The sequence below is a fragment of the Eucyclogobius newberryi genome, unplaced genomic scaffold, assembly GCF_026437365.1.
Source record: "Eucyclogobius newberryi isolate DKJ021-1_F unplaced genomic scaffold, fEucNew1.0.hap1 SCAF_2, whole genome shotgun sequence".
Classification (NCBI taxonomy): domain Eukaryota; kingdom Metazoa; phylum Chordata; class Actinopteri; order Gobiiformes; family Gobiidae; genus Eucyclogobius; species Eucyclogobius newberryi.
In genome coordinates, this window is record NW_027315834.1 from 39,311,841 (window position 1) to 39,332,989 (window position 21,149).

General features: G+C 39.7%; 1 protein-coding gene across 1 annotated transcript in view; it reads left to right on the forward strand.

Annotated features, from left to right (window-relative positions):
• LOC140368302 (transmembrane protein 132C) overlaps positions 1-21,149 on the forward strand; it is a 179,322-nt gene that overhangs the window by 34,809 nt on the left and 123,364 nt on the right. The window contains exon 3 of the mRNA XM_072455279.1: positions 13,696-14,614. Coding sequence (XP_072311380.1) covers positions 13,696-14,614 — 919 coding nt within the window. The remainder of the gene's footprint in view (positions 1-13,695; positions 14,615-21,149) is intronic.

Here is a 21,149-nt window from a genome sequence, read left to right on the forward strand (position 1 = left end):
CTCTCACAGGAATATTTGCAAGTTTAAACATGAAAAAATACAATAGAAATGTTGATGTTGCTGATAATCGTGAATACTCCTAAAATTGTGATTTTTTTTTCCTCTTGATAATTGTGACTCCAAAATAAATATTGTGGCATCCTTATGTAGTGCCAAGTTGTTAACCTTTGTCAAAATAATACAATTTGTCACTCTGGCACCACCAGCGGGGTCTCAATTTTGCAATTTTGTTTGAATAATCACAGCAAACTACAGCTATATTCTAAGAAATTAAGCCTCAAAAGGAGGTCATTACAATATTACTGAAATCTGAGTTAACTAATGATGAGGGAACACTTGCATAACATGGTTAAAACTTAATGAAAGTCAATTTTACATAAGGTATTCACTTTTAAATAATCTACATTTTCAGTTTCAAATGTGAGGACTGAGCCCTTTATTTTCACAAGGAGTGGTATGTAATCCCTTCATCAGTTTGGATATTTGTAAACTACTTTCTAAGACTCATTGGACGTAAAGTCCCACGTATGACCCATGAACTCGACTAACCTCCAGCTGTAAATATAACCAATTGTCAGAGCACATTATGAATTCATGGCCAATTAAAGTTTTATAGAATCCTTTTGTGGGAGGAGAGGTAATTTTGGGAGTGAAATCCATTGCCCAGAAGCCTATAATAGAAAAATAAATTGCATAATTACCTTGATTGAGTCTGTAATTATGACTTAATTTTGGTTATTGTTGCCAGCCGTAAGGATATGGGCGACCCAATTTGACTTTCTTTGCAACTAGGCTAAACTTAAATTAAACAATTTGTTCTGACATTATTTTGTTTAGAGTGATTTAAGACACTATATTTTAATTTGAGTTCCAACATTAATAATACACTTGTTAAGTATCATTATATATTGCAACCTGAACCCTTTTACACTTTTCAATACATACCTTTTGTTCTGATGGTAACGGTTGAGTGCCTAGACAAAAAAAGCTTGGCTTATTTTGTAACCTATACCAGATCAGCTTTACACATGATTGTACCATGTATACTAACTCTGGGGCTTTACACATGATTGTACCATGTATACTGACTCTGGGGCTTTACACATGATTGTACCATGTATACTGACTCTGGGGCTTTACACATGATTGTACCATGTATACTGACTTTGGGGCTAAGCCCCATGATTGTACCATGTATACTGACTCTGGGGCTTTACACATGATTGTACCATGTATACTGACTTTGGGGCTAAGCCCCATGATTGTACCATGTATACTGACTCTGGGGCTTTACACATGATTGTACCATGTATACTGAATGGGGACCTGGGATGCCCTCGCTGGGGGGGAAAGACCCTGAACTTGTGCAGGAGGTTGACTGGTTAGACTGTTGTTGTGAAGAAGGAGCTGAGTTAAAAGGCAAAGCTCTCGATTTACCGGTCAATCTACGTTCCTGCCCTCATCTATGATCATGAGCTTTGGGTGATGACCGAAAGGTCCAGATCACGGATACAAGCGGTTGAAGCGGTTGTCCCACTAGGAAGAGGCCCCGGGAAAGACTCAAGACACGCTGGAGGTACTACGTCTCTCGGCTGGCCTGCGAACGCCTCAGGATCACCCCGGAAGAGTTGGATGAAGTGTCTGGGAGGGCGGAGTCTGGGAGGCCCTGTTTAGACTGCTGCCCCTGCGACCCGGACCCGGATAAGCGGAAGAAGATAGATTAATGTACTCTTCGCAGTACGTGTAACTACAACGAGATGGCAATATTGTTTGGGAAGCAGGGCTGTAGTCTTCTTTTTCAACAAAAGATACCCCTTTGAGGCCTTCTGCTGTCAAATTATTTCAATTGTATTGCATTTATCTATGATCAGACCATGTATCCAGCACCACAGAATCACAGGTAATTGTTACAGAAAAACAAACAACTACTAGAAAACAGTGTATTTATCTGTCAAACGGCAGATGAAACTAACAATTCACTCGCCGTTCTGCTGTGGTCCATATAAATCTATAATCCCAATAATATGAATTAGTCTGATTAATCGACTAAAAGAGTAAAGGATGTGTCCTATTGGGGAGTTAATCATACCAAAATGCAATAACAAGAAGATTGTTGCTTTGTCTTCAGTGTGTGAAAAATCATGTGTACATTACTCGCGGCTAGTGAATATAAAAGGTGTGTTTGAGTGTTTCAGCAGGTTGTCTTGTCAAAAATAGACCCAGGGGCTTACTGTCTGTTGCTGTGACATTTAGTTTTAGCTCTCATAGAACCGTTAGGGGAAAAATGCAACAATCAAGTCATTGTGGCCTCAGATATTTGAATAAAACATGTTTTGATCAAGAGTCGAATTTTTTTTAAATTATTTTGCTGATGCTGAATATCAATCTCTCCCATTCTCTAGTGTTTTGGTCTAAACTGCTTTTTGATATACCTCCTGTTGACATGTTCCGGTTGATCTTCTGCCTCCAAAGCGTTTTTTCAACAGTGGTTAATTAGTAATGACTGGATAAACCATTTGATCCAAGTTTTTCTGAATGTTTCAAAGTATTACATTACAGCACATAAGGAGTTAGACTTCCTTTAGAACCTTGTGCTTCTATACATTTTGCACTGAGTGACAACAGTCTAACAGCTTTTTAAAGAGTCACAATGATGCAAAGACCTTTTATGAATTGCAGCAACTTTTTTCCCAGGAAAGAAGAAAAACTTTTCGTGAGCCAAAGCCTTGAGCGATTGTGAGGTAATTATCCAACTAAACCTTTTCACAGCTCCTTTTTTGTTGCTATAAAACCCGGCACAAGAAAGATGCGACTGACAAATAAAACTAGGTCTTCAGCATTGTGTGAAAATGATAGACATCCATTCGCTTAGCATCTGTATTTCCATTTCCTGCTGATTCCCACAACTGCTGAGCTCTTTCAAAGACTTCCAAATCCTCTATGGCACTTTCTGGGAGGGAGGATTTGGATGAAGAAATGAGTGCCGTTAGCTCCGGCATGCTGTAGGCAGAAGAGACCTTGGAGTTCATCTCATTTAAGAGTTGGTAAGGAGGAGTGAAATGACTGTTGGGCGGCTTGTTTCGGAAGCATGCTGCGAACTCCCTCCAGGCTTTTAGAGTCCAGACTCCTCCGTTCGTGCTTCTTACCGCCTCGCTGCTGCCACCTCCAGGGCTCGTGAACAGTACACCACGGCTGCAGAGGCCACACTTCATTGTCTATGTCTTGACTACTGTGATGCAAGGCTGGTTCAGAGTTTGAATACTCCAGCAATCTCAATGGAGTCGTCAGGCTTATTCTCATGTCGAATCAAAAGCGTTAAGATGATTCAGTAGTAAGGACACTAAGGCTATTTATGGCAATTACATAGATTCATGCCTGACAGTTCTAGGGAGATATAAAGAAATGTTCTCTGATCAGCAAGGATATACAAAATAATGTGTTCCGCTGTCAGTCTTGTGAGCATAGACAAACACACACTTCTCCAATGCTTTACAAAGCATGAGTCTGGTCACCTTTCTGTCCGTTGTGCCTCGAGTTAAACTCAGACAAAACCGCTCAATCTGATTTGTTTATTTCAGTGATGCATGTGAAACAAATGAAAATAAATTCTATCCTCAGATTTAAACAGAGTTAAGTGCTTTGCTCATAGATTCTGCAGAAATACCCCCTCGTCTTTCCCTGGGTGGAAAGGACTAGACACGCCTCCACAAGCCTCCACAAGCCCCCACCAGCCTCCACCAGCCTCCACAAGCCCCTACAAGCCCCCACCAGCCTCCACAAGCCCCCACCAGCCTCCACAAGCCCCCACAAGCCTCCACACAGTCATTGGGATGTCATTGGACAGTAAAGCATAAAAATAGTGCAAGCTTAAAGTGGACATTTGTTTTTTGGAAACAATCTGCAACATGTCTCCTGCACGTTTTGTTCAGCCCTGGACCAATGATGAGGCTGTCGCCCTCCTTGGCGTCCTTGAGAGCATGGGACCCCGCGAAGCCTCGATGGAGCATCACAGGGTCTGATATGATGATTTTGCCCAAGGCTGCATTCACATGACATAAATGAGCTTAGAAATTGGAGAAGAAATATGATGGCTCTGGCATGGATGAGAATGGTTGTAGTGGAGATTACTGTTTAAAGTTATTTTGGGCGCCTTTATGTTTCTGTATTTGATAATACTACTATTCACTACAAAGCTGCAGACATTCTTGATCAAGCTCAACTTAAAATTCACCAACCAAATGTCAACAGATTCTTCAGATCCTTGAGAAGTGCAAAATCACACTCCACAGAGTACACTGCATAGTGCACTTGTAGTGCTGCAAAATGCCATTGATTTACATCCACTTACCAAAGCTATCTCATTACATTAGAGATTTTCTTCTGTCAGGTCGACTTTTAACTTCAGGCCGCATACTTAGAAAAGTCAATTTTTAGCATATCTCAGAGTATACTTGGCAAATAAAGTGGCATTTCTAATTATTGATTGGCATTTTGCATTATTTTAGTCTTCATAATTTGACAGAAGTGGGCTATCACACGACATGCTATATAGAAGAGAAAAGAGCAAATGGAACAATGAGACCCACATTCCAAACTGCACTTATTTCCCTTGTGCATTCACATGATTATGGAATGCCTATTCTTTTCTGCTAAACATAATTAATAATGTAGTTTGCGGGATGCTTTGAGTTGTAGGAGCAGCAGCAGTGCCTGGTATGCAAGGCCCATTGACTTTCTTACAATGTAACCTTGCTGGAAATGCCAGAACATTACTCACCCTAATTCCTTTCTCTCCATTTTTTGCCAAGTCACTGCATTATTCTTACCCACTTAACTGTAACTGATTTCATATATTTGTGCAGGGAAAAATTACCCTGGCCCATAATGTATGCTACACATGGAATGGATTCACTCGGATATGATTACCGTGTGCCAGGAGGCGTTGTTATTTATGACAAGGTTCTTCAGCCGTCCAAGCACGCATGGTAAATAATCTGTCACTGTCACTACTTTTATGCGAGCCACTTTGAAATGGTGGTTAGTTTCTTTGAGAGAGTTGTTCACACCCACATGTGGCAAGGGTCAAGTTTAGGCAGTCACCCCAATAGTACAGTACAAGCCTGATGCAACGCTTTTGGGGCAGAAATGGGGGTAGGGCTGAGAGCTGTTAATGCACGGCAATGGATTAATGGATGCTCTCAAATCAAAAAGATGGGGCTGGGACATAGGAGAAGAACGGGATTCAGTGGTCTTAGTGCTCTGTGTGACGGAGTAATCTCCGCTATGACCACCACACTCAGACTCAGACGTCAGACTCTACAACAAACACTGTTAGCCCTGAACACGTGTAACTGTCATACCCATGTGCAATACTGACTTTAACCATGTGCAATACTGTAACATTCATGTGCAATTACTGTCATACTTTACGCAATAATGTCATATTCATGTGCATAGAACTGCTGTAAATAAGAGTGTTTACTCAACCATTATGATTAGTATTATTTTGTCCTGTGTTAGCTTATGTTTTAATTTTAATTTTAATTTTTTTCTTCTCTCTATTCCCTATTAAGAGTTTTTTTTTTTCTATTAAGAGTGTTATCTGTCCCTTTCTTCTGTATCTACTTGTGTTGCAGCACCGAAATTTCCCCGTGTGTGGACAAATAAAGGGATATCTTATCTTATCTTACACTCTAAAATTGTGCATACAGTATTGTTGATGTGTTCTTGAGCAAGGCACTCCACAAACCTTGACTTTGACTGTTACAGAGCAGCAGCGCACATTTGTCATGAGTATAGCTTATCAACACCTGTGACTGAAGAAGAAATTAATAATGCACAAAAAAATAATGTCTGATTAGAAGTAATAGCTCGCAGGGATGGATAGTAGGAACCACACAATAAGCTATGCATTCCTCTAGGAATATTCCAAAAAAGGGTCTTAAAAGTATAAAAAAATTGCGTTTTCCTTACCTTGAATTATAAAAAATCATGTCCCCAATGTTCTTAATATCAGAACACAATTGATTTATGAATCAGCTTTAAGGGAATTGTCAGAAGGTATCTTAAAAGTATAACTCTGCAAATTATAATACATTAATGTGATTTAAAAGTATCACAATATACATCCCTGTATTGATGCGCTACCAAGAAGTCTGTCATGGTATATGGCCATATTGATAGCAATGTTCTTTTCTGCCAGCAGTGATTCTTGCATTTAAAGAAAATATCAGGAGTCATTTCTTTATTGCAACATGCGATTCACATGCTACAACCAACATACAGAGTGAATAGCCTGAACAAACTGGTGTTGGAGAGACTGAGCACATAAAGTGGTTGCACAATAGTGGCTTGGCCCAGTGGGGTGCCTTCATGGCTAACCGCTGGTCTGCTCTCCTCAGTACATTCCTCCTCTTGCCATCCTCTCTGTCCATCTCCTCTACACAACCACAGACTCTGCAGTCACTCCCTGCCCTGCTATTCACCTCCTCACTCCTCAGCGCCGCGCCTTGCTCAACACCAGGCCCACGGCAATGGACACAATTTGAGGGCCATAAAAAGCCTATTTGGGTCCCCAAAGTGTCTTCAAGGCAGTAAGCATTGAGTTCTTTCCTCTCCGCACAACTACCGAAGTGCGGCTCATGACTGTTGCTCAGTGCACCACGGGGAGACATAATGCCTCGCAGAATGAGTGCAGAAAATGTGCTTTATGCAGACACAGAAATGTTTGGATGTTTCCAGTCGTCAGGAATAAGTAATACCCTAACCGCCAGTTTATCATGTTGATTTCCATTAGAGCTCCTTAAAGATTCCTTTTCCGTTCAAAGACCTTATTTCCCAGTGAACTCAGATTGTGTATTGACAGCCTCCGCTTTGAGTATCATTCAAGCGCTTTGTGGCGAAGAACACATTGGCCATTTAGCAGGCGGCTGATGGCAAACAACTCATTTTCTGCATTGTTTGGACTGTAACAAGTAATTACTTTCTGCTTTTACAACTCTGTGGAGAAATGGGCCATTTTACTGGCTATAAGACGGGCACACAATCTTCTTTTTAATTGTGCTATGATGTTTCAATTTCATTATTCAGTGAATGTTTTGGATATTACTCAGAGCTTTTGGGTTTGTTTTTATTAACTTAACACACCTGGACACAGACTCATTGGAACTGTTCTTCATTTCTTTTGTATGAAATCCTTAGACCCAGTACATTGACTAAAACTTTTCTCAAAAACTGGATTCTTCTCAAAATGCATTTGAAAATTGAGCAAATAAACTGAGACTGATGACAATGATGAAAACATGAATTTGTACTTGTAAGATATTCTCATTTATTTTTTTCTATACACACTTTGACTATCGGGAACATATTGCATATACTATCTGGAAATTAAATTGTATTTCAAATGCAGTTCATGTTGATGTGTAAAGAGTAATAGTTAAGTTTATTTCTTTGTTTGAATGGGAGCACTTAATGATCATGATGCTGTAAATACACTGGATTTAGCTCAGAGCTTGCTTCCATCTCTAGTCCCATAGGCGATAATTACGTATGAGATTATGCAGTATAGAAATGTTTTTAGAATCCATTTCTCTTTGGGCAATTATCAATAGGACTTGCATTTCCTTTTCTTTTTTCCTTGAACCATAATCTTTGTATCTATATTTGTGTTTGCACAGAGAAAATGCACTTTCAAACAAATGTGGCTTGGCCTTACAGTTATACAGTGTTGTTTTATTGTGTCATCTCTGTATTCTTGTCTCTGTTGTGTAAAATGAGAGACAGGTGCTTGGAGAGAGATAGATGAGACGTCTACTGTTTGTAACTCAAGCTCACTTTGACATATGCTATTGATTAAAAGGACCCATGGGCCATTTTTAAAGCCTGACCCATTTGAATTGTCAGAGATGAAAACAAGTCAAAATGTGAAGAAACACAGGCCCAAGACGTATGGCTTGTAGTGTAATGCATGAGGCCGGCGTCATCCATCTTGTTGGGGTCACCATACTTCATTTTCACTCATTTCTCTGAAAGGGGAAAATATGATTCCACCCATCGATTGCTGGATAAACGTGTTGCCTAGTGATGAAAGATGAGGTGTGCTTTGCTTTTATGTGATCCGATTAACCCTCGGCTCTCCTGCAGTGTCAGGAGCATGAGACGGGCACTTAGAGCGATTAGTGCTCCAGCCTGTGATGCTTCTCCATACATGCTTTTATACTGAGGCCATCGGGGGCTTTGTGTGACTGCCTTTAAAATCCTCTTGATTCATAAAAAAAACCTTTAATCAACATAAATAAGGCGCACAGAAGTAATGGCCTGCATATGTGAAGCATATTATGTGAAGCATATGTGACATCGCTGCAGTCAGAATCCAGTAGAAGTACATTAGAAGAGTGTATGCTCTAGCTGAAGCACTGCTTACCTAAACCTCTCAGTCTTTGAATTAGGGCTGTAAAAACATACTTAGTTTTCTTAAAAATATAACTGAATTGTGGAAAAACAAAAAATAATACGAATTTCACCCAACAGAGATCTCAAATGTATGGATTTGTCACGTTTGGCCCTGAATGCCCTCCCTTGGCTTTACGCATTCTTTTAAAACATTATGGTAATATGACTAATGCTTCAATTCATTCTGTAAATGGCGCTTTAAGTAGGGTTAGTCTTTATTAATAGGCTCAGCAATCGCTGTGCTGCTCTAAGGTTTTGAATGTGTTCATCCTTCCATTTTCTTTTGTGCAGACAGACTTTATCAAACACGGCCTGATAAGGTTTTTAAACTTCTTGACTTTGCCAATGGCATTTCGTTCAACTGTGCTGAGGCTGACATTTATATTCGGTCCTCCAAGAGCCCCAAATACCCTTTTACAGGCGTTGTTCTGGGCCAAAAGTGAAAAGTTACCTCTGATACCAACAGACAGGCTTTAAGGTCAATAAAGTGGTTTCAGTGCAGGGCATGCCCTCATGGAACAAATGTTTAAGACAAACGAGAATGGTAAATACTGTGATGTTTCATCTAATTAGTGTGTATTTCTAAATGTTAGCAATCAGCCATTCACAAAAGAGAACATCCAGGGCTTTTACATCACATGGGATTGATTTCTAGTTGGTGCAGGGCCGTTCTGTGTGAAGTTTACATGTTCTCCCCGTGTCTGCGTAGGTTTCCTACGGGTATGAATGAGTGTGTTGCGAGAGTCAATGTGGGAAAACGGATGAAAATGAGCCCACGGCTAATCGGGCGTGGTTGTATCATGTGTTTCATGTATGTTCATTAACATACATTGTACCGACCAAATGAAGATATAAAAAAACATTATAAACTTATACATTAAAGGAAACTTTACCTTGGTTTATGAACCAACATGCTAAAATACACGTTGGTGTCTACTATCTATAGAGGAACAGTTTTTAAATAATATAAAATAATATTGACCAAAATCATATCTTGATGAGATGCCATTAAAGCAGTCTGCGAGGAATGTTCTAAAACATGTCTGAATATCTTGGTTGATGTTCAAGTAAAAAATAATAATATGGAAATTTGAATACACAGCATATTGTCTACAATTTAAACTACTTAAAATGACCGCAAATAGAGCTTTTTATTCAGCTGTGGATATGACTGAAAGGATTTTATTTGCACTCCTCTCTTCTATTGTCTTTATTTGTTTAATGCTTGTTTTCCTGTTGTGTGCAGCACTTTGTCACAGCCTTGTGTATGAATTGTGCTCTACAAATAAACTTGCCTTGCAATATCTGAGGTGAGATGAGTTGGATTTGTAAATGATGGATGGCCAATGAGCTCCTCTGCCACAGAAATAAACTAATCTGGTTGCACGGTTCTGTCTGAGTTTGGCTCGAGGGCGGAGGAAGTGTGTATGTATTATGGATCCCAGGATAACATTTATGGTCAAGAATCCCACACATTTAGTGAACCATAAAAACATAAATCTGTTTTGATCTATACATCACAAAGTATGTATTGGCTTGGCTAAATAATGCTACAAAGTTTTATTTTTACAGTCTTTTTTTGGTTCCAATTACCAAATATTGTACGTGGGAAGTTGGTTTTATCTTCTAATTAGCATTTTAATTTGCCAAATGCCACTGTGGGGGGCTTTATCAGTGACAGTAATTTAGTGAAGTCTTTTTGTGAACTGTATTCTTCAATATCCCGAATAATGGCTCGTCACCAACGGTCTATCCAACTCTCACACACTGTTCGGATTACTGCCTTTCTGAAGTCAGGCCAACTCCACATGTTGAGTGGCGGGTACAATCATGGCATAGGATAAAGATGGGATGATGATGATGATGATGATGATGAAGAAGAGAGGATTTTGTTTTTAGTTAGACTTTCTCTGAGAAGTGATTGCGGAAATAGTTCTGATTCGAAGCTCTGTCTGTCTTCAGGACACAGACGCTCCAATTCCATTTTTAGATTTGCATTTTAACTCACATGTTGAAAGACTTGCATAAAGAAATTCTCACTGAATGTGGCTCCCCTCGGCAGACTTGACATGAATACCAAACGCGTTCATTAAATTATCAGTACAATTTGATGATGGTGATTCAGCCGCATGTTTGGAAAATGACCCTCTCTCCGGGCCGCGTCCCGAGAGGCTGTCGGGGCTCAGAAATCCCTCCTGAAGAGTTTACGAGCACAATTTACCACAAGGGTTAACTTATCCGCGCAAATCATTCCTGTTTTCATTTACCGAAACAGTCTGACTGACATGATATACAAGTACAGTAGCTGCAGACATGAAATCCAAGGGCAAGTCGAAGCTGCAAATCATAAAACTGGCTTCGCCCTCTCTATTTACAACCCATCTGTGTCAGGGAGCGCGCCATATTCTAAATCTGTATGTACGAATTACAGCGTTTTTTCACCACTGTAATGAGGTATTTAGTTTCATATGTGTCATGGCAAAGACAAACTGGCACAGTGTGTCACATCTGCCCCGAGAGAGAGAAAAAGTCGCCCTTAAAGATTGATAAATATTAGATCGAATAAGAGCCCACCGGCCTCCTGACATGCCACTCACAGTTATGGACTGCATCAACTTAAACAGTGATGGTTGGGATTGTAGGAGTTACAATATCTACCTCACGTTTTGAGTAAAAAAACATGGAGTTACAAAATGTGTATATGTGAAATTAAAATCTAATTGTTATTGTTTGGGCTGTAGACGACAAAAGAAACTGTTGGCAGAGTAAAGAGTCAATAGGCAAAAACAGCATTTTATACAGAAAAGTACTAGAAAACAGTGTATTTATGTTAAATTGAGGAATAAACTTAGCATGACTGACTCCAAAATCTTCAGCTAACTCAGTCCATGCTTTTTCTTACCATCTAAATGACTGATTTTGGTCGACTAAGATGCAATTGTCCGGCAGTCGGCCTTTACTTAAACAAGTAAACGCCGACTGCCTTTTGTTTTATTTGAACTCCAGGAAGAATAGTTATTGCTGAGGTAATAACTAATGGGAAATCTAGAATAAAGTGTAAAGAATCCAATATATAAATCGGTATGTAGACCGTCCCCCTTTGTGTCTTTAGCCAACACTCTGGAATGTGTGTGACAATAGGCGACGTTTGATGAATGAAGTGGCTCTCAGGTGCAGTTTGACGTTTTACCATACAAGCAGCAGGGAAAAAAACGTTCATTTAGGACTGACTGCAATAAATCATTTCTCCGTCACATCCACCATCTGTGCAAATGATTATAAAGGAAATTCTGTTCTAGGGTTCAGTGGCTTTTTCTGTTCTAAAACTGTGGGAATAGACACTTTCAGACGTTACTGGCTTGTTGAATGTAAATTAATGTTGCCGCAACAAACATCTTAAGACTTATTTTCTTGAATTGAAGTCTCATTGCGTTTGTAACTACTACATTGTGCGGCACCAACACAGATCTCACACAATTATTTAAAAGTCAAAGTGAAGCTGATTGCACATTAGCGCTCAGATCCATTAGTTCGACCCTCATTAGATTAGGTCGCGGCGGTAGATATTGAGTAAAGAATGAATGAAAGAAACGTTACAATCAAGTGTTTTTTTTTTTATTCTTTCTTGTAGGTTTTAGGGCTGCACGATTTGGAAAAAAAATATCAGAAAGTACTTTTTTGACAAGTATTGCGATTAGATTTGAAATGTATGTTTTATTATTATAATGATGCCCAACATTTATATTTAAAACGTGCCATGAAAGATTGACAAAAGGACTGCATTAGGTCTATGAACTGAAACGCACTGTACAGATCTAAACAGTGTTTGCAGAATAAGACTGGGTATTTTGTTGTTTGAGGAAATTATGGTACTTCAAAAATAAAAAGTGTTAAATGCATCCATTCAAACTGCAATTTTGATTTTGATTCTTTACTTTGAGTAGTCCAGGTTGCTTTAGGCATGGATGATTATAGGGTTTGCTCTGTCCAGCGTTTAAAGAGCGACTCTCCTGTCCCTTGCTCTGCACTCATAGATTGTCACAAATCACTGCCACACCACATCACGCATAGCACTAAGGGCTTGGGACGGGAAATCAATATGCTCTCGTGGGCCACTCCATCAGCGCAAATATCCTGAGCCTGATGGCGGGAGTGGGCGGTGGCAGTGCGGGGCATTTGCAAAATAGGAGACGTGGCTGAGCCTGCTCAGCCTGGGGGTAATGCATCAGCGCTATTTGGTTCACATTCGATTTGAATGAAATCGCACGGAGAATGCACAGGCTTTTTTTGTGGCATAATCCATTTGGAAGTCTGATTTCTTTTACTTTCCGTGCCTGTTTCTTTGAACCATTGACAACTCTGACCTTCGGAATGCAAATGATTTTAGCATTTTTGTAATACTTGCATGGTTGGAAAATGGTTTCTGTTTGACTATGCAGTATATTTAATTAAGAGTAGCATTGGGCATTTTGATCAAAGAATGCGTGAACAAGTGAATGCACCCAGTGTTTCTACTGTGCAGTGCTTACAGTAACACAGTGTAACACTATTATGCTGTGTGAAAACAGGTTTATGTTAAGGATTTAAAAGGAATGCCACTGCTGATTACTCTAAAAAACAAACATCTACAAGTAGAAAGTCTTTGTTTATCCAAGTCTTTCACATGCGGGCACAGATTATGTCAATGTATCCAGATTTGAGACAGGAGAAAAAGTATACACTGACAAAATGTACTATTGCTTACATAAACAGCATTGGAACAATTTTCAAAGGTTGGTAGTAAAATGTCATATCTTAAACTGTGACAGTTAACTGATCCGAACATGAACTGCAGTTATTGTCACTGATATTAAGACACGCTTTAGGAAACATGGACTTTGTCAACTCAGAATACATTTGTTTCTTTAAAATAAAGAGCTGCAGAATCTAAAAGTGATTATCATGGAAATGTCTCCAACAAACCATTTAACATTCTCTGCTAGAAGTGACTGCAGATATGATTACTGCTGGTTGCAGTCAATGCATGTAAATGTTATGTTAAATGTGAAGAGCTTGTCCGGGTTTTGAGTGATTTCCTCCAATTTTCTCCCCATTTTCTCCTTGATTTCATGCAAAGCACAGGTTCTGTTGATTGGATTTAGATAACTGCTGCTTATACACTGGAATCCTGAGTGCCATCACAAGCATTTTTGAACAATTTGAGGTGAACATTTTTCTAACCGCACTTGTCTTCTCTTCCAGTGGGGGACAGACTTTTCCTGGATGGTCTACAGAGGTATGGTCCCACGCCGATCTACCTGCCTGTCAGCTATCAGATCCTGCATGCCGAGTCAGCGTTCTTCCTGCAGGAGGCAAACCAGGACCTAATGAGGAACTCCAGCCTGCAGGCTCGAACAGAATCTTTCTTCATACACCAGGCTCGTCAGATGCCCTTCGTCAATGCCAGCTATGGGCCGCTGTCTGTCCAGCAGCCTGTTCCTCTGGAGATGCTGCAGACTTTGCCCGGACCCTTCAATACCCCTTTTACATCTTCGTCATCGGAGCCAGCGCCTGAGTCAGAGGCACTCTTTACTTTTAACTGGAAAGTACACACGTATATCATCAATGAGAGGGTCCACCCCAGCATGCCCAAAGTGCAGGTTCTGTTCTATGTGGCTGGTCGGAATTGGGACGATTACAGCACTGTCAACAGACTTCCCTGTGTGCGCATGTTTGCCTTCCATGAGACTCAGGAGGTGCGGGGCACATGTCGGCTCAAAGGGGAGTTGGGCATGTGTGTGGCAGAGCTGGAGCCCTTGGCCAGCTGGTTCAGCCTCCCTACAGTGAGGCCTGGTCGCCAGAGAGTATCAGATCAGGCCCAGGGCACACCTGTGGAGCTCTATTATATGGTCCAAATGACAGAGAGCGGTGACTGTAACTCTGAGGACAGCAGACGAGCCAGCGCTCCTCACACAGATCAGCCACGACCTATAGGCTACTATGCTGGGCGCACGCCCATGCAGCGCATCGGCAGTGTAAGGCTCTTTCAGCCTCTGTCGGAGCTCAAGCTGGACAATAACTTTGTGGTCATGTCTCCCTCCAAACCCATTCGGCAGAGAGAAACCGTCTCCACCTTTCTGGCCCTGTCTACGCTGTCTTCAGTGCAGATATTCACCTTAAGGTAAGTCCCTCTGATCAATGCTATCATTATATACTGTAGATCCTAGTCACCTGGTCCTTTGGGCTAGAGGCTTTTAGAGGTCACTATATTGAATTGTGCATGTGACTTCATTCTCTACATTTCGCTCAGAATTACTTTGAACATCCTTGTCTATTCTATCCATAAATCTACCTATGATATATATTTTAAATGATTACGCCAAATGTGTAATCTCGCATGCTCATCCTATTTTGACATATTTCTAATTAAAGCAAAGATAAAAGGAAAATTCTAATTAGGTTAGTAATGCTACACTAATCTTGATATTTTGTCTGCTTTGTTGGGGCTTTTTTTTTGCTAGAGATCATATCTGGGGCTTGGTACTATCTTGTTGTGGATGTAGCTCTTGAGCTGATAGTGTGGTTGGAAAGCAGCTGTTTCATAAGAATAATCACCGGTTGGCCAAAGGAGGGGGGAACTGGCTTTGGCAAAGAGGCATTGTGCGGTTGATAAGCTTTTGGTTTCAAAGCCCGTCCTAGAGTCTCCGTCTTTCTTTCTTTAGGCTGTTAATGCTGCTTTTAATGAGCGGCGCTATCAGAGTTAAAAGAAAAAACAAGGCCATTGGCACTGCACAGCCTTTATCCTCAAAAGTCTAATGTTTAATATTCGCACAATGTGATACTGAAACAACGTGTGGATTGTATAGTTAAACATTCTGAACACTTAGACAGAAAGTACTATGAATAGAATAAAAGTACTACCGTATTGTGGTGTGTAAGTGTGTCTCATTAACTAAAGAACAAACATTTAATTACAATTATTTAATTACCTGCTTCCAAATAAATATACGATTTATGATTTGTATTTATATTTAAGTATAAAAACATGTTAGCTGACTTTGAAATATATACAAACATAATTGCCTGGAAAAAGCTTCTGAAAAGTACAATACTAGTTTCTTTGTATCTGCTCTGACCTTAGCTGTAATTTGGAGGAAATGTATAACACAAATACATCCTCTGTAAACCTCTTCATTCTGTCACACTCCGGGGAGCCGTTTGGATCGAGCATAACACCCAAACGATGTCTTTGTGTATTTTATGAAGATTGTTTAATGTGTTCACCTTGAAAACTGGTGATCTGAACAAAGTTTTTATTGATTTATTGCGCATTGTCACATACAAATTACCTTTCAAAGTGACTGTAATTGTTTCACGTTGCCGGATGTAAATTAAGCTTTAAGGAATATGCGTTTCCATCGGGCCACTTTCTACCCCAGATCTAAATCATGGCAGATGAAACAGTTAACAGCCTCAAAGTAGAGAGTGCCTCTGCAATTTGTCAATCCTGGGTGAGCAGGAAATCTACCAAAAGGCATCATTGCTTTTTCTCTCACTCCAGTAATGATGAACTCCCATGAAGTATTAGCTTTCACGCTGCATGTTTGTCACATTTGTCAGCATGTGTGTAAGTGTCAACTTTAATGCTATTTTGTCTTTCCTCACACAGAAAGTTATAAGGTGGTACAAGTTCAACAGCAGCAGAGTAACAGCAGCAAAGTAGTCATGGACGACGAAAAATTTAATGAATAACATTATTTTGTGGGGATTATAATTGGCTGAGGTTCATGTATCACACATTTGACAGGGTGAAAGAAAGCTGTTTGGTTATAGCACCTTGGTATCAAGGTTTGTGCACAAAAAACTATTGACTTCATTTATTTTCTCACGATAAACCAAATCTAATTTACAATATGAGTCTGAACCCTTTCAGCAAGCTTGTCTGTGTGCCAGACAAGCTTTCAACAACAACAACAACAACAACAACAACAACAACAACAACAACAACAACAACAACAACAACAACACAACAACAACAAAACACATTATACCGGCTCAAATATCACACACAATGTAAATAGACTGTAAACTTAACCATGTGCAGGAATATTACTTTATGCCCTTTTATGACATAAATATAGTGCCACTTGTGATACACCATTTCCACCTATGACAGTAAAATGTAATCTTTCAGAAGCAGCATTGGCTTTTTACCTTTTTAAATGTAATATAATATCATGTAATATAAAGCTACTAAATATACATGTGTCTTTGCTTGTCTTGTACACGGTATATACTGTAGCTCTTCTCCAATGGTCATCAGATTATTCCAAAGTCAAAGGAAAACACTGACTTACCAGCACATTCATGTTCGCTCTGTTGTGCATGGCATTTATCTTTCAGCACTAAACCTGAGAATCCTGATATATTCCCCTCTGAGGAATCGTGATAAAACAAATCTTCACTCATAATAGCCTTTGAGCAGCTAATGGTGAGGACTGCGTGTTGGCATCTCTGAGAGCGGTGCTGCTGGGGGAGGTGAAGAGTGTGCACAAGCCTTAAGAGCTCGGAGCCCAAAGCCAAGAAAATGGCGCTCTTCGTGTCAGTGTTTGCGTACCGTCAGCTAATGTTTGCCTATTCATGAGTGGGTGTGTTTACTGCCAGATTACTTTACAAGCAGCTCTGGCGTTGTTTCTCTCAGCAGTTAAGGCATCATTAAATATTAATGTTCTCTCGAGGTACCCCTGCCTCCTGCCTATTATTTTTGCTCTTTTAGCTCTTCTGTGTGAATAGAAGCGATCTCTATGGACAGAGGTAACTTACCCTCGGAGACATTTTCTCATAACATTAAACGGGCATTTTGACAATTCACATCACAACAAGAAATTCACAAAGATACATTTACACATTGGTAAACGACATCCAGTCTTTGGTCATTACCGTGAGAGGTCTTGAAAAATGAATCAGTGGCAATAGAAAGAAGTACTTATTTTTATTATGTTATCTATTATAAGTAATAAAAAGTTGCACATATAAATCTACTTAAGTCAAAGTACTTGCTTAAAAAGTAAAAGTATTTCACACAGGTTTGAGATGAGAACTGTTCAAGTTTAAGAATTGTACTTATTTTTGGTCAACAGTTGCAATTCCAATAATTGTCTTATTTTTTCTTGTGCTTTTTATGTATTTTTGCTTAAACCCGGGTATTGAACTCAAAACCTAAGTTATGACGTCACCGTGAACGTTCTAAAAATAGCTCCTCAAACCACAACAAGTACTTATGTACTTTCTACTTTTCAGTCCTGTTCAACACATAAGTGGAGTAGAAAGTACAAATGCCTGCTCTTAAAGGAATTGAACTAAAGTAAAAGGATCCACTACTGAAGTTCAGTACCAATGGCTAAAAAAAAACTAAAAACAAAAAAATACAGACTTAAGTACAGTTCTTTTACATGTGTTCACTTTCCACCACTGCTCATGCCCCATTGCTACTTTCTGCAACAGAGTGTCCCTTTTCCTCAATCAGCATAAAATTTGAGATGCATGAAATATAATACATTTTCATATGTATGTACCTAGCATATATTTTGCCTGTTCAGCAGGTTTGCATAATAAAACCAGCAGCCCCATCTCCACAGCAATTACACTGACCATTATTGCCTCTGTTCTTGTTAAGGTATTGTCTAATTGACTGCATTTGATCTAATCTAATGTGGTATAATTATTTTGAATGTAATTACAGGCATTTAATCTGCTGGAGAGAAACGTAAGTCCTCATGAATATGCACCACTTTCTTCCACTTGCACCTGCACAGACGTATAGACGCACTCACTTTGACAGAGCTCGGTGCCAACTGTAAAGTCATGGTGTGTTTGTCATGCTAAAGGCGCCCCAGTGGAATGGCTCATTTGTGCGCTCCGTGCCTCATTAGCCACCAAGCCGAGTGGTGTTACAGGTTGGAAAGCGTTCTCCAGCTAGTCCTCATTTAACATGCAAATGAAAACACCATTTTCTCCTGAACAAATTAACAGGCTTTTCAAAAGATAAATTGCCCCAGCTGTATTGTAATTTTGACTAAACAATCCAACATATTCCCACAGATCCCCCTTGAGGGCCGTGCTGCTGATGAATGCAAATTAATTTCTAATATCTGAGAGTTTGAAGGTATAACCGTGAGCAGCGCTGTGTTTGCCATATTTTGGTACTGTTCTGAAAAGTGAAAGACGGGGGGTTTGTGGTTTCCACAGCTAACTGTTAAAAGTGAAAAGGTCAGCCTATACTTCACAGGACTTCTAGTCTAACTTTTATGTTGTAAGGTCTTTATTTTCTGTTACCTCTTGTGTGAATGAATGCCCTGTTTTTTGGTAGCACCGCAATAGAAATATTTGAACACAAGAAGGTAGCATCCACAGTGAACGTCTGATTTCCTTTTTTTTCAGGCAGAACAAATTCATATTTATAAAACCTTTTACAAAGATTTTTATACAAATACAAATCATAAAGCGAGTCCATTAAAGAATACAATGAGTGAGAAAAAGTGTTTCGAAGCTTGAATCTCAACCATAGTTCTCAACCGGAAAAAGGTGGGGTCAAGTCCTTGCCCCAAGTGGGGGAGTCTTGTTCACGGGCAGAGTTGGGGGTAACGCATTAGAGTACTCAAATTACCTTTTTAGAGTAACGAGGAACGTAACGCGTTCGTTTTGCGCACCCATGTAATCTAGCACTCCTCAAATTATCTAAAAAAGATCAGTAACATGCAACGAGTTACATTTAAAAGAAACGCTACCCAACACTGTTCACGAATGAGGGAAGGATGGAACGTGTGATTGACAGATCGATGCATTCGCTGAATCGGCCTGGGAACACCTCAGGATCCTCTGGAGGAGCCTGAGGAAGTGTCTGGGGTGAATGAGGCTCCTTTACTCTGCACTCCAGAGAGAACAGGAAAATGTTGTAGATGTTGATGATTCTTGACATAATTCACATTTACAGGTCGCACTCTCAGGTCGCCGGCTGTTTATGAGTCATTGTTTGGTAAAATATAAGGCTGAGAAAAGGTTGGAATAAAGATGTTCTCCTCTGCGTATTAGCCTTATCTTAACTGTACTCCTGTGATTCAGTCCTTGCTAAAGGTCACCTCTGATAGGTACGTCTCTTTTCCATTTCCATACTTATCTGTACTTTTTCATGTCTTTTATCAGCTGCTCCGTCCCCTCTCCTCCTCTTCACATTTTGTGTTCTCTAACCTTTCTCTTCGGCTACAGTCTTTTGACAGTTTCATAAATGTGACAACCTGGCAGTAAACATTGCTTAATCAAATGCAGAACACTGGTTGGTTGACACTGCTTCTCATGCATGCTGTAAAATATGCCTTTTATTCATCATATCTTTGAACCATGATAAATGGACTGTCATGTGAACTCACTCAGGTGTATCTGTCTTTTAGTGGTCCTCAAATATAAAACCAGCAGAATAAGGTTAAAAGGGGCTGTAGCCAATGTTTTATGTAATAATTGTATGTACTGTCTTGCCCCTGTACGTATAAAAGCAGCTCTTGATGTCAAAATGAGATGCTGTGCTCTGTCTGCATCTAGAGCATTTTCTTCGCTAAGCAGTATGTGCGCTTTTAGCATGCTAGTTTTTGTTAGCTTTATATGATGGCAAAACTCGCTCTCGCTGCTGAAAGTTGATAAGAAATGTGGTGAAATTGTTGGCACACAATTCTTATTCCTATTATATATCTTATTCTTATTTAATATCAATCAATTAACAGTAACAATGCTGAGGAAGACAGCTTTACAATCACACAAGTGAAACATCTTTTTCACTAGAAAATCTAAGGCGATACGAGTGGAAAGTTCTATGTAATAGCCAGTTTCCTCTCTATGAAATTGAAACGGAACATAAGATGAAACGTGCATGAGACGAGAGCACAGCGGACTAATCTGCGAATAATTGTTCCGCAAAGAAGTTATTGATTTCACGCTCCCCGTTGAGTATTATTCGTGTCATGGCAGCCAGGGTAAGCAAGTAGTAAGTAATCAGTCTTGATGACAAAATTACAGCCGATGGCAGATAGTTTTCATATATGGGCCTGATATATCGGACACTCTCTATTATTGACACTTTTAAATCCAGGTTAAAGCAAAATACATCTTGGCAGACTCTATACATCCTCTGCAGATGTTCAAGCTCAGGCCGGAGATGCTTAGTATCCAGGTGTAGGACAACATGTTTATTTCTTGGTTACCACCGTCAACGAAACAGTTACCTCTCGACGATCTAATAAGGTGTTGAAGTTGAAAAACTGAGCAGCAAGTTGCAAATGGTTCTTTCCCGCTTATCAAAATGTGAAAAAAAACAAGCTTTCTGTCTTAAAGAACATGAACAAGGCAGAGTTTGATCAATGCAGTAACATAAAATGGCCTTTATTTATTCATCCAATGTCTAATCTTCAAACTGCATGTTTTACTGACAGAGGACAACTTTGACCATTTAAAATAATTGGATGTGCATTTGATCATACATATTTATTCTGCATATTATTGACTCCTTTGCCTTTCAATAAGGGAAATGGCCGTTGATATTTGGGTTTAGATATACTACTTCTCTCTGTTAAACATAAACCGTGACAGCTTTTTCAGTAGTAAACTAAATGCTGTCTGTCAATCTTAAGTTAAATCCATTCCTGTGCCAGGTTTGAAGACTCAGTATC